This window comes from Sceloporus occidentalis, unplaced genomic scaffold, assembly GCF_023333645.1.
Source record: "Sceloporus occidentalis isolate IW3139 unplaced genomic scaffold, rSceOcc1.0.p SCAF_64, whole genome shotgun sequence".
NCBI lineage: Eukaryota > Metazoa > Chordata > Lepidosauria > Squamata > Phrynosomatidae > Sceloporus > Sceloporus occidentalis.
In genome coordinates, this window is record NW_028317044.1 from 3,360,289 (window position 1) to 3,375,330 (window position 15,042).

The 15,042-nt window shown below is 45.7% G+C and overlaps 1 protein-coding gene across 2 annotated transcripts in view; it reads left to right on the plus strand.

Moving 5' to 3' along the window:
* LOC149287132 (sphingosine-1-phosphate transporter SPNS2-like) overlaps nt 1–15,042 on the plus strand; it is a 101,857-nt gene that overhangs the window by 45,641 nt on the left and 41,174 nt on the right. For both annotated transcript variants that reach the window (XM_089493529.1, XM_089493530.1), the window contains exon 3: nt 7,748–7,884. In XM_089493529.1, coding sequence (XP_089349655.1) covers nt 7,748–7,884 — 137 coding nt within the window. The remainder of the gene's footprint in view (nt 1–7,747; nt 7,885–15,042) is intronic.

Genomic DNA, 15,042 nt, shown 5'->3' on the forward strand with positions numbered 1-15,042 from the left:
CTGTGCAATGCCCCCGAAACTGAATGTAATCCTCAGGCGGAAAGTGTTTCCCTGCCCTTGTTGCAATGGACACACACCACACACTGATTTTTCAACATGAGGCCTGATTCATGCAAGGTGATTAAATTCGCCTTGAAATCCAAAGCATGCCAGTGGGCAGTTTCGACCGTCTCCTTAATCCCGGTATCACATTAAAGCCTCTTTCGCAATTGCGGCGCGCTCAATAACAACGAGTCTCCTCTCCTCTTTCTTTTTCATTTCAAGCGTGCGGATTGTTTTCGTCTTGTTGGCTTTCCCCTGTCAAGTCCATCAGCAGCACCTTTACATTTCATGGCAGCGAGGCCAGTTGCCGGTTGACTGCCATCTCCCGGGTTGAAATAAGTGAGCGCCGGCCCTCATGCGCAGCGATGCATGAAGGAGGCCACGGTGCCTGGAGAAGATGGACTGTTTTCCCTATTCTCATAATTAAAACAGAGAGAGAGAGGAATTTTCCAAGCGCATCCAAGAAAAGAACTGGGCGAGGTTTGAAAGTGACACCGGCCCACCTGTATCGGGGCGGGTCAGGCTGTTAAAAGCAGAAATAGATACAGAGCCATCCATTTTGTCTGGATAATTGAACCTTTCCTGTGTTTCCGCCACAACGGGAGGGGAAAGAAATGCGCTTTTCTTTTTCGTTCATGCTCTGTTCCAAAATATCATCCTCGGCCCATTTTTGGTTTGGGAGGAACATTGGGTTGGAAAGGTGTGCGTTGCTTGGCTTATTTTTACTCGCTTGCCCTTTCGGCTGGTGTTTTTGAGCCAGACGAAACGCGGCCAAGTTTGTCGGAGAAGTGGGAATATGTATTTTAATGGGCGCTATCTTTAAAATGGCGAATGGATAAGATATGTCCTTATCCATTCACTTCTCTGGCTTCAAAAATAGAGCCATGTTAGTCTGTGGAATCAGTACATAGAGAGATCTAGTAGCACCTTTGAGACTCGCAGAAAGAAAGACGTTGGCAGCAGGGGCTTTGAAAATATAGCCGTGTTAGTCTGTGGAATCAGTACATAGAGAGATCTTGTAGCACCTTTGAGACTCACGGAAAGAAAGACGTTGGCAACAGAGGCTTTGAAAATATAGCCATGTTAGTCTGTGGAATCAGTACATAGAGAGATCTTGTAGCACTTTTGAGACTCGCAGAAAGAAAGACGTTGGCAACAGGAGCTTTCGTCTGTATGCATCTGAGGAAGTGGACTGAAGTTCTAGCAAAGCTCATGCCGCCAACCTCTTTATTTCAATTGGTCTCAAAGGTGCGGCAAGATCTCCTTTCGCTGGCTTATTTTTGTTCAAAGCATTGCATTTTATAGCTGCTTAGGGAAACGTTAAAAATGCCGTCTCTGCGTGGTTCTTCTCCAAAAGTCATGATCATATTGGGATTCCTTGGTGGCCCTGCTGTGAGGCTAGTTGGGGTGATATAGACAGTGCAATTCGACATGGCAAAGTAGAATATAGATAGGACTGAGATGGCTGGCGCATGAAGAGCGCAATGCTCAATATTTGGAAATGCAGAGGATGAAATCTGAGCCATTTCAGATGCAACACAGTAGTTATAGTCATTGTTCTTGTTGCTGTGTGCCTTCGAGACCTCAAGGCGAACCTGTCATGGGATTTTCTTGTCATCTTCTGAGGCTGAGAGAGTGTGACTTGCCCAGGATCACTCAGTGGGTTTACATGGATTCAAACCCTGCTCTCCAGAGTCATAGGCCAACACTCAAACCACTGCGCCACACTGGCTCTTACATACAAAAATATGTTTCTTTCTTTCTCTTCTTTTCATGTCTCTTTCATTATCATCCATCATTTTCAAAAATAACACAGTATTGTATTGTCCATAGGCAAATGTATAAACATATTTTGAGGACAGGAAATCCTTCCCATGTGGTCACGGATCCCATTGATGCAAAGCAGTCCGATGTTGAGGATGCCATTCATTTGGAAGTGGAAAGATTGGGTGCCAGAATAGATTTCACTGCCGTTCCTTGTTGAATCGGAGGAATGGCGAGGAGTAGCCAAGGAAGGCTGTCTGGAGTGTGAAAAAGATAAAGAGTTGCCTGGAAATTAAGCGTTATCCTCCTAACACATATAGTAGGCCCTTGGTATCCACTGGGGTTTGGTTCTTTCAATACCAGGGTTGCTCAAGTCTAGACCTGTCTTGGGGTTTTCCTGGCAGTATTTGTTCAGAGGAGGTTGCCATTGCCTTCCTCTGAGCATATGAGAGCACCCAATGGGTTTCATGGCCGAGCGGAGAATTGAACCCTGGTCTCACTCAAAACTCAACCCATTACGCCACGCTGGCTGCAGTCATAGATGTATTCATATAATGCCCCAAAGGCCAATCCAGAAGACACAGGGCAAGGACCTTAGCTGTGTGGACTTACAGATGCTTTGCATAGAGAAGGGCCCAGGTTCAATCCCAGGCATCTCCACATAGGGCCGGGAGAGGTTGCTTTCCGAGAACCTGGGGAGTGGTTGCACATCATTGTTGGCAACGCTGGCTTAGATGGACCTGTGAGTTGTTGGCAACGCTGGCTTAGATGGACATGAGGCAGATCTATATTCTTGGTCAGCAACTGGTTTTCCTAGTCAGACACTTTGCTGAGAGCAAAACCATCACCAGCTGGTGTCTCCTTCTGATAGACTGTAGTGCCGCTCCTTAAAAAACAACATCAGCGTTCCTCGGAGGCTCCTCTTGGCTGTCACTATGGTTTTCAAACCCCCCAGGAGAGATGGCTCAGGTTTCAAGGCACTGAGGTGGCGCAGAAAATGACCACCTCTTGGAGCGATGCAGTGGGTGTCACATCCACACTGTGCCGTTATAGCAAACAGATACCATTTTAACAGCCGTATGAGATCCTTAGATTTGTAGCCTGACGAGATACTTAGGGCTTGATCAGATGGTGAAAATATTCTCGGTAGAATGTGGGTTGAATCTTTGTTGTTTCAAATGCAGCCAAGTAAGTTATTTTGGCCAAAAAATCCATTTAACCCAGGATCATCAATCTTGGGTTTTTTACCCCATTTTCCTAAAAGATTTGCATTGTTGGTTATGTGAATAATAACCGATACAAATAGATCCGGGACAAAACTCTGCACGCCTTGAACATGTTTCAAGTACATCCGCATTGTCAACTCTAGCTTTATTCTTTCGCTGTCACATGTGTGCAACAGAACTTGCAGAGATGTGGTTCCAATAAAAAAATAGTGTGAACAACAAAACCAACATGAAAGATTAATTAGCTTACTTGCTAATTAGCTTACTTGCTGTTCACCGCTATGATCTTTGGAATAGTGGTATATAAATAAAACAAATTATTATTATTATTATTATTATTTGCACAGTTGTGCTAAAAAACAACAACGTCTAAATGACCTCTTGGACCTCTGTAGCATTAGAGCTCTCTGGCAGCAAATCACACAGCTACAAATCCCAGGTTTCCATAAGATAAAGACATAGGGTGGAATTAAAGTGATGTAACTGGGTAGTGTGGAAATGCCACAAGGTACACCACTGTGAACCTACAGAGGTCCACCTGGCAGCATTTTGCCAAGAGATCTTTCAATGCCAGACTCTTCCTTTTGCAAGAGGGTGTTTCTGGGTTGGTCTGATGTTTCAAATTGTTCTTCTGGCCCCTTCTATCTTTCCCATGTATTTTGCCAAGGCCGAATCGTGGGAGATTCAGAGTAGATCAAATGAATGCCTCCTTTGCACAGTGGATACGTGGGTGGTGGAGATCATCGCTGGCACACAGTGCAGGGATGGGCACCAACTGGGATGCTTAGTAGGGAACTTTATGCAGCATTGGGAATATCTTGGTTTTGGGGTCATCAGTGGCTGCTAATTAGGATAACTAGTAGTAGTAGCAGGTAGCTTCAAGTCATCTTATGGTGACCCCCCTGAATTTCAAGTCATCTTATGGTGACCCCCTGAATTTCAAAGGGTTTTCTTGGTCAGTGGTGGTTTGCCATTATCTTCCTCTGAATGCATGCTGCAGCACCTGGTGTTCCCCATTGATTTCTGTCTTTGCACAGCTTCTGATATCGGATAGCATGTGGGGCCCAAGCCCAGTCTAAAGCCCTGCCGTCACCACCTCCATACCCTAGGTTTAATAGGGACAGTCCCAACTAATCCACTTTTTGGGCTGCTTTTATAATGTCCCAGTTTCTCTCTCCTCCTGCTTTGTCCTCAGCTTCCTTCAGCTGCTCTAAAGTGAGTTCCAGGCGCAAAAGGAGAAATGTTGGGCAGGTATGTGCCCCCACCTCTACTCCCTCCTTCTGCTTCTTCCCCTTGCTGCCTCCAGCAGCTCCTGAGCCCAAGCTGCAGCAGTTGCCACCATCCCCACTGTTGGATGAGTGGTTGCACTTGCCAGATAGCTGTGGCTGAGAAAGGTGGCCTGGATTCAATTCAAAAAAGATGTTGAGAAGTTGGAGCGTGTCCAGAGGAGTGCAACCAAAATAGTGAAGGGTCTGGAAACCATAATGCCCTATGAGGAGAGACTTAGGAAGCTGGGTATGTTTAACCTGGAGAAGAGACGGTTAAGAGGTGATATGATAGCCCTGTTTAAGTATTTCAAGGGATGTCACATTGAAGATGGAGCAAGCTTGTTTTCTGATGCTCCAAAGAATAGCAACTGGAGCAATGGATGCAAGGTACAGGAAAAGAGGTTCCATCTCAACATTAGAAGGAACTTCCTGACAGTAAGAACTGTTCAAGAGTGGAACACGCTCCCTTGGAGAGTGGTGGCGTCTCCTTTGGAGGTCTTTCAACAGAGGCTGGATGGCCATCTGTTGGGGGTGCTTTGATTGAGAGTTCCTGCATGTCAGGGGGTTGAATTAGATGGCCTTTGAGGTCTCTTCCAAGGCTCTGATTCTGTGTTTCTATAATGATGTTGTTTCCTCTGTGGCCCAGTTAGCAGAGGCCAAACCACCACTGCTGCAGCCACCAATGGCTGTCAAGCTCTGGGACTGAGGCTGCTCTGTACCCCTCCCCACACAAAACCCCCCTCTATTTTCTGCACTTGGGGTGGGCTGCCTCCACCACTCCACTCTTGGTATGCCAGTGGAGCTGGGGTGCAGTTGCACCAAGGTTTTGGCAACTGGTTGAACACTGTCCAGACGAGAATGTTGGGCCTGGTCAGCCTTGGATGCCATGCAGCAAGGTGCTTCTGAACTCCTTGTGTGACCCTGGAATGGGCCATGCATCTTCCAGTGCCCAACTCCTGGCATGGGCATGCATGCACCTGTATTCAGCTTCTCGACCAGATCAACCAGGTGAACAAGGATCCGTGGCTGTCACCGCAGCTCCGGAGTCCATCCATCAGATGTGAGCGCGATTGTGGAAATTGATCTGTCCCTAACTAGACGATCTGTCACCCAATCTGTCTCCACGGCTGAGAGTCATTTTCCAAATTTGTTTACCAGTCAATCAGTGTTCTGATGTCGCCCGTAATTTGAGGCCCCCTTTAAATGCATTGCCATGGCAGGGTTTGGCTGCGTTAGTCCGCCATCTGCGTTCTGTCACCACTTTGCCTCGCCGTTGTATTTATTCCTTTGTTCTGCTGTGTTTCGCTGCTCCGCCCTGGCGACTGCACCGTCCTCCAGCATTATGCCACCTCCATCGTGTTGCACCTCAGCCTTAGTAGTCTTAAAGAGGAGTAGCCTAAGGAAAAATAAATGCTCACGAAATAAATTGGGCAACAAAGCCTGGCACTGGTTTCAACCGACAGAGGATATTAAAATAAGAGAGAAATTATTGAATTGCTCATAGTCTTCTGTAGGTTTTTCGGGCCGTGTTCTGGAAGAATTTATTCCTGACGTCTCACCTGCAACTGCCTCTGGCATCTTCAGAGGTTGGTGACATGCCCGCCACCATTGCCAGTGAAACCTTAGGGATAAATTCCTCCAGAACGCAGCCGCCCAGCCTGAAAAACTCACAGAAGACTAGGGATGGTGTCCATGAAAGCCTTCGACTTCATAGTCCTGATCATGTTTTGCAAACCCAGGACAGCCATGACTATTCGCCTATCAGTAGAAGTAAATAATAATAATAATAATAATAATAATAATAATGATAATAATAAATTTTATTTATGTTTCCCGCCTCTCCCTGCGGATCGAGGTGGGATTACAACAAAAGAGGTCTTCCTCTTTTCTTGTTACCTCCAACTCTTCCCAGCATTATCAACTTTTCCATTGAGTCATGTCACCTCATGATAATTTTATTATTATTTATTATTATTTATAAATCATTTTATTATTTCTTATTAGTATGATACGTCCAAAGTACAGTAGCCTCAGTTTAGTCATTTGGGCACCTAGTGTGAGTGCAGGCTTGACTTACTGTAGGACCCATTTATTTGTCTTTTGAGCCGTCCGCAGTATTTTTAACACTCCCCACCAACACCATATTGTAAATCAGTAGGTTTTCCTCCTGTCATATTTCCATCCATGTACAGCAACTGGAAATACAGCTGGCCCTCTGTATCCACAGATTCTTCATCCACGGATTCAAGCATCCACGGCTTTAAAATATTCAAAAACTGTATAATTTCCAAAACTATGATTTTACCATTTTATGTAAAGGTCACCATCTTACTATCCATTGAATATAATGGGCCTTGAGCACCCACAGATTTTAGTATCCATGTGGGGTCCTGGAACCAAACCCCAGCGGATACCAAGAGCCCACTATATTATAGCACAGTGATGGCGAACCTATGGCACGCGTGCCAGAGGTGGCACTCAGAGCCCTCTCTGTGGGCACATGTGCCATCATCCCAGCACAGAGTTTACCAGAGTTTGTTACTAGAAAGCCAGAGGGACATGGCACTTTGCAATAAATAAGTGGGTTTTGGGTCTCAATTTGGGCACTCGGCCTCGAAAAGGTTCACCATCACTGTTATAGCATGTATGATCCTATCTATTTCTCTTCTTCAAATCTATATCTAAGATTCTTTGCAAACAGTGCTATGCTGCATACATACAGTTGCATGCAAGAATCCAGCCATGATCCTCTATGATACATATATGTGGTTCTTGCTTGAAGGTAGAGCTTGGGAAGGAGACTTGGACCACAGTCCCTGATTTGGCGGCGTCGGGGATTCTGGGAGATTTAGTCCCACATTTTCTAGGCTCTGGTTCCATTCCCCTGAAGAGAGCACAAGCTTTTCTCTTCTATTTATGAATTTGTCGATTTTTGTGTCTGTCTCTTTGCTGCATGTTGAGGCAAAAAGCTTCCCTAGCTGATTTCCAGAATAAGACACTAAAGCAATAAAACAAAAGGGAAAATCACATTAGGAATTGGAATTGTTAAAAATAGTCACTGCAACTTAAATAAATCATGTCACAGTATAAAAGATGGCGCTGCACCTAGTTAAATGAAGCTGCAAAACAATGTGGTCTTGAAGGTCCCTTGAAGAAGAGTCATGTCCATATCATGCTGCAGGGCATTTCATATGGATGGAGTCACCATGGAGTAGGTCCTGTCTCTCATGTCTAGCATCGTAATAGATCTTACCATTAGGCATGTGAGCCAGATCCCTGGAAGCTTATCTTCAGATCAGGGCATGCTTCCATGCGTGCAAATGATACTCGAAATAATTGAATGCAAAGCCAGATTTAGGAGCTGCATTGTCCTCTTCTAACCGCCACTCAGACAGTTTGGGAAGCGCCATCTCAACCCATCTCTTCTTTTCTGTCCTTCTCCAACAGTCTTCATCTGTAGCTTCATGGTGGCAGCTCCCATATTTGGCTACCTGGGCGACAGATTCAACAGGAAGATCATTCTCAGCTGTGGGATCTTCTTCTGGTCGGCCATCACCTTCTCCAGCTCCTTCATCACCCAAAAGGTAAGCTGTTTTGCAGAGGGTTCTGGGTTGTGTCAGCTGCAGGAATGGCCAGAAGACACATGGAGCTCTTGGAATAGAAAAGAAGGCGAGAAGATTCATTGCACTTTGCGGGCCCAAGGTTGCGTTCCTGGTGTCTGAAGATAAGAGGGGGAAAACCTCAACACAACCAGGTTTTCAAGGTCCATTTAAGACCAGTTGAGTAGGGTTGATCAATGACTTAGTAAGATTATATCTGGATAAATTTGGATAGGCATGAAAAGTGCTTCTGAGGGGTAAAGCTGAAGTCTTTTTTCTTAAGGCCATGGGTTGTCAAGTTTACAATTGTTAATGACTGAATGTGAGCTGAGAAACCTATATCTTGCCAGGCGGTGCCACAACGTCTAAGGCACTGCAGATCAAGGAGCCAAGGAATGATGGCCGCATTGCTTTGCCAGTCGCAGGGTGCCTTGAGAGAAGCATGAGGACTTTCCTCAGCCAACTATTTCAATGCGCCTTGGAAACCCTTGGGTTGGCATGTAGCCTGGCTTAAGAGGTAGACTTGAAGGTAAGGCAGAAGAAGTAGCTACAAGATTGGAGCTCCGTGGTTTCAATGTTGGGACAACATCTTTGAAGAGAAGTGTTCAAATCCTCGCTTGGCCATGGAAACCCACAGTGTGACCTAGGTAAGCCACATGCTCTCAGCCTCAGGGGAAGGCAATGGCAAAAAGCCTCTGAAAAAATCTTGCCAAGAAAGCTCCTTGATAATCCTATAAATTGGGAGAGACTTCTGTTCTGTTCTCTGACAACGAACTGATGATACAGAATCTTGGCCATTGTTTCTAAAATGCCTGCTGTGTTCATTCAACACGTTTGGGATTGACAGGCATTGCAGCTTTATTTTTCTGCTTTCCTATGATCATTGCCAACTTCAGTTTTTATTGTTCTTTGGACACGAGAGGGAAAGCCAACCCTCATTGCAATAACACGCGATGAACTGGCTCCTAGTGTATGGAAATTTTTGTCGCTAGTCTTCAAGACTATTTGTTCTTCTTCAACATTTTTATCCATATTATTTTCTCCCCTTGTTGGGGGGCATAGTATCTTTCCTACTCCAGTGGGCATGCAACTCAGGGGTGACAGCAGAGGAAAATCGAGGCAGAGGTAAATGGAAAAAAAAGACTGCGGAGATGTTGCAGCAACTCAGGCTTAGTTATAAAGCAATGGGTTGCATCAGTGATCGTATGGAAAAAGCAAACATCTCACTAGCCAGCAAAAGGTTTGCCTCTCCTCTCCTTTCTCTCCTTTAAGGCTTGGTAGTCCTCCACTGGGAAAACACGACCTTTGGGAATGTGAACTTTCTTCCATCCCAGCCCCTGGATCCTACTGACCGCTGACCTTCTTATTTAGCTTGGCCTTTAGCATGTGCCTCGGCACGCTTGCTTGAACCACCTGAAACTATTTGCAGGTATACTGTTAGTGAAATAGGCATGTGTAAGTCACGTGGGGCAAGTTATTTGCCACTGTGCAAGAAAACTGATCCGCTAAACAGCAGCAGAAGTGGAGGAGCACATACAGCAATGTGAAGTTGAAGGCTTTCATGGCCGGCGTCCATAGGTTTTTTGATGCATTTTTCAGGCTATGAGGCTGTGTTCTTTCTCTGAAGATGCCAGCCACAGCTACTGGTGAAACGTCAAGAATAAACCCTTCTAGAACATGGCCCCATAGCCCAAAAAACCCACAAAGAAATCCCACAAAGAATGGGTGCATAGATCTTTAAAACAGGCTTTTTCCAGACCTTAGGTCCAGACCCACAAACACCATCAGTGAGAAGTTGAAGGCTTTCATGGTCGGCATCCATAGTTTTCTGTGGGTTTTCTGGGCTATGTGGCCGCGTTCTGGAAGAATGCATTCCTGACATTTCACCTGTATCTGTGACTGGCATCTGAACACAGTGGTACCCCACACACTTCCATGCCGCCATTCTTTGAAGATGCCATCCACAGTTGTGAGCGAAATGTCAGGAGTGAATTCTTCCAGAACGCAGGCTGGAAAACCCACAGAAAATCATTGGTGAGATTGGTAGGCACTAAGAGCAGGACCTTCTTAGGGGTGGTGCCATGTTTATGGACCTCTGAGGGAGAGTATTATAGTATTATATACCTTCTTTACCACATTCCTGCATGGCAGGGGGTTGGATTCGATGGCCCCTGTGATCCCTTCCAACTCTATGATTCTGTGATGACATACAGGCCTTGGGTATCCGCACTGCAGAAATAAGTGATATTGAAATGCTGGAGACGGAGACAGAGAGAAAGGAAACAGAGCGTTGCCCTATCTGGATATTTATTTATGGAAATATTTAGGCCGTCCTAATGTTATTCTCAAGGTTGGTGCAGACAATAAACTGCCTTGAGCATTCAATTCACAATTGCTAGGTCAGAAACATGTTGGGATTATTACTATGGATGTAGCGTTCCTAGTTTTTGATGTCCGTAGTGCTATCCTGCCTTTCTCCTTAAAGAGTCTGAGGTAGCCGCCTTAGAGGTTAATCCCATTTGATTCTTGCAATGATCCATTAGGGTTTCCTCCCGGAGAGAAATGTAGCTGAAGTTTCCCTGTGAACTTCATGGATGAGTGGAGATTTGAATCCAGGCCTCCGACCCTTTATGCTCCTGTCTCCTGCTGCACATCACATTGCTAGGAAATGTTTGACAACGGAGCCTCTTTGGGACAGTAAAAACAAAGTATACCTCAGGCTAAAGGTCTGTCTCAGTTCTCGAGGTCTGTGGCTTCTCCAAGGCCTGCCCAGACAGGGAAGGAATTACTGGAGGAAATAGGATTTTACTGCTCACAAGGGCTTCTAACAATACTGCTGAGTTTATGCAAAAAGACTCTTAGGCCCCATACAGACTGGCCAAAATAAAGCTGCTTCAGGTCACTTTGGAGGTATGCTATTTAAAGGATGCATGTGTCCTAAGAGTCCAGAATCCATGCTAAAGCCATGCTCCAGTCCTAAAGACTGGAGCACATCTTTGGTGCAGCTTCAGACCTCTTAGGACACATGCATCATTTAAACAGCATACCTCCAAAGTGACCCAAAGCAGCTTTATTTTGGCTTGTCTGTATGGGGCCTTAGAATCCTAGAGTTGGAAGAGACCCTAAGAGTCGTCCAGTCCAACCATCTGCCATGCAGGAACTCACAACCAAAGCACCTCCGACAGATGGCCATCCCCGCCTCTGTTTAAAATCCTGCAAAGAAGGAGACTTCGCCATTCTCCGGGGGAGTTTTTTCCACTGTCCAACAGCTCTTACTGTCAGGACGTTCCTCCTAATGTTGAGGTGGAATCTTTTTTCCTAGAGCTGGCATGCATTGCTCCAGATAGAATCATAGAGTTGGAAGAGACCCCAAGGGACATCCAGTCCAACCCCATTCTGCCATGCAGGAACTCTCAATCAAAGTATCCCCGACAGATGGAGATCTCCAAGGAGGGAGATTCCACTACACTCCGAGGGAGCGTGTTCCACTGTCGAACATCCCTTACTGTCAGGAAGTTCCTCCTAATGTTGAGGTGGCATCTCTTTTCCTGGAGCTTGCATCCATTGCTCCAGGTCCTAGTCTCTGGAGCAGCAGAAAACAAGCTTGCTCCCTCCTCAATATGGCATCCCTTCAAGTATTTAAACAAGGCCACTGGGTCACCTTGGTCCAGTCTCACACTCTCAGCCTCAGAACAAATCTTGGCAAGAAAACCCTATTATAGTGTCGCCGTGGGTTGGGAACGACTTGAAGGCACACAACACACATGTAAGACAGAAGCACTACACCACACATAGGGGGACAAAAGGGTGTGGAATTGCAACTTTTCTCTCCTTTTCGCAGCTAAAAAGGGAGCATTTGGAGCAGCGTCCACATTTGTATCCCCGCCGCAAGCGCATGGCGGAGCCCACAAGGCTGGCAGGCCCCCGTGTCTGTGGTTGCCTCAACCACGGAGAGAAGCGACCCAGCTTTTCCCTCACGCTTTCCACCATAGGCTTGGATGTCGTGAAGCAACTTCTCCTTTTCCAGACCTCAGGATAGGAAGCAGAGTTGTCCCATGCGCTGGGTGTTAGCTGCGGCTTGCTATCTGGAGGCGAAACCTGCCGCTGCTTGTCTCAACGGTGGTTCCTGGCTTGGATACCTTCAGGGATAAAAATACATATTTAATTATGAGACGTGTCAGAGTCGAGGTGTGACAGAAACCGAGTAATTCTGCTATCGCCAGCATCCTCCCCTTGCCCCAGCTGCCTAGGATTTCATTGCCGATGGTAGACAATAAAATTGTATGTGAAGCCGAAGGCTTTCATGGCCGGCATCCATTTAAGATCCCTTTCCCTCCTGCCCATAGGCCTTTCCCCCATTCAAAAGCAAAGCAAGAAAGTATTTGACTGATGGATGGATGGATTGACTGATAGATGATTGATGGCTTGGCTTTTTCTTCAACTAGTTTGCAACAGCATTCAAAGTCGGTGCTAATAAAAAAAAAAACAGATTTATAACAGATGCAGATAAAATGTATGCAAGAAGTTGCAATGTCAAAATGCGTTTAAGCAAATACTGAAACGCTGTTGGATTAAGCAGCAATTTTAAGATAGATAAAAATATTGCACTAGTGTATTAAATCCTCTTTCTTAGTAAGCTAGTAAGGTTCCCAAAGCCTGCCTAAACAAACCCTCCTGGTGGAAAGATGACAGGAAAGGGAGGAGGAATGCCCTGTGCACTCTTCCCGCTGCTTCTGGAAAAAGGTGGCCTGGCATAAGAATATGGAGTCCATGCTCTTGCACCGTCTGCCACTGCCTTCTGGCAGAGACTGGCTTTCTGCTTTGCCAGCAGTCATGCCTGGGCTGGTCCTGCACAGCATGCGGACGTCATGACCATCCAAACCACCTCGGCGCTCAGTGACCGTGTGCAATTTCCAGGCAAGGAGGCTGACCGCGGAGAAAAGTCTGCTCGCTGGGATCCTCCAAGGTGGCTCATTAAAATCCGAACCCCACGCATGGACAGTGGCGGGGCATCCCTTGTCAGTCAGGATGAACTGGCGATGCTCCTTGCTTCTTGGAAGCGCCGAGGAGGACAAGCTTGTTATAAATGAAGTGCGCTGGCGTGATAAGGCTTTGCAGGAATAGAGGCCTGCATGTAGCATTCAATGCCAGAATTCCCCCTAACCATGCGCTTTTATGTGCGCTTTAACGCTCTCCGACACTGGTTGCGTCTTGTGTTTGCTTCTCTTGCCTCCTTCCTGTTTTAAGAGCCGGGAGGGGTGCCTCTTCAGTATGCTTTTCTCTCGCGCAACTTACAACACGATGACCCCACAATATGCTAGCAACAGCTTGAACTGCACTGTTCTTGGGGCTTGCAACGTGTAAGAATTAAGATGCCTTAATGTTGATATAGACTCATCCCTCCATATTTGTGGCTTTGATATTTGCAGATTTGATTATTCAAGGATTTGATTCATATGTTCTCTCTAGAAATATCTAGGTCCGCCAACGCAACTCTATGGTCAACTTTAACTAAGTTGCACTGAAAGGCCTAGAGATCCCTAGAGAGAATACTCTACTAGGCCTTTGTAGCTCCTCCAGGGCAGTTACTTCTATGGTCAGTGTCTGTCGGATTCCTAAGGAGGTGTCCTTTAAGGTAAAAACATGATGTTTTTGTTATTTGTGGTTTTCCCATATTCACGGGAGTCTTGTGCCCCTAACCCACAAATATAGAGGGACAAGTATATGCCTTTATGTGAGTATGAGATGTGTCCATCACCATCACCCCATTTCACAGTTTAATATGCCAAGAAAGAAGGAAGGAGGACAAATCCAACAACTCACACTGGGATATTTAACTGGACATCGCTTAAAGACAGTGATCTGAAGTGTGGTTTCCCAAAAAATAAGGATGATCGCTACACCGACTACTACCAACTACACCAACTACTACTTCATCCTCTTTCACTCGCTTTATTTACGTCCCACTTTTCCGGCAAAGGCAGGGCTCAAGGCAGCTTACAGGTTCAAACAAATGTAACTCAGGGCCTGTCCACCTTGCAAAAATAAGGTGATTTGAGACCACTTTAACTACCATGTCTCATTGGTAGAGAATACTGGGATCTGTAGTTTTGTGCAACAGAGACATTGCTGTGGAGCTTAAAGGAAACTCTTGATCCTTCGATGTTGTTGAATATACAAGGTGGCTTTTATTTAGATTCGATAACACTAGTTGGTGATCGACACATCTTGACTTCTTGCTGAATTCATACCAGATCAGGCTGTTTTAGGTCTGTTCCAGACTGCCCAAATAAAGCTGCTTTGGGTGTCTTTGGAGGTATGCTATTTAAATGATGCATGGGTCCTAAGAGTCCGGAGGTCGCGCCAAAGCCACACGCCATTCCTAAGCACTGGAGGGCAGCTTTGGTGCAGCTTCCGGATTCTTAGGGTGCATGCATCATTTCAATAGCATACCTCCAAAGAGACCCAAAGCAGCTTTATTTTGGCAGTCTGGAACAGGCCTTAGTTTAATCTCGGATACCAAACAGCACTTCTATTTGCAAAACACCTCCTTTTCCCACATCAGGATATAGCCATATTCTTCGCTAAACACATTGGTGGCAAGCAAGTAGCCGCCTCCATTTTGCACCACATTCGAATGAAACAAAAACTGAGAAACACTGAATAAAACCAACAGTAAAAAGGAGACAATGTTCTCAAAGGGGTTTGTTTGAAATTTAACTTCAGAAATGTCTGGAATTGAAACCATGACAATGGGCGTTTATTGGATGAAAAAGAAGCAAATCCGTGGGGCTTTTTCCTTAATGAATCATTCATCCGTCGACCTTCTTTGTGCCGCGTTCATCCTTGAAGATGATGCTGATGAACTTTGGAAATGGCAGGCTACAATAGGAGAATTTCCACCTTACCAACCGTATAAGTGAAAGAACATTTACTTATATGGCCATCCGTGAAACAGCCTCCCATGTTTACAGCTTTCCAAGTTGTCTTTAAAGTGATCCGAAAGGGGTTTTTTGCAAATCCTTTTGCATTTGCTCCTTCTTTGCCTCCCCAAACGGCAAAGCTGTCATCGGGAAGAACTGGAGCTGTTAATGTGCAAGCGATTAATGGGAAACCTGACAGAGGTGGTTTGCTTCATTGCGC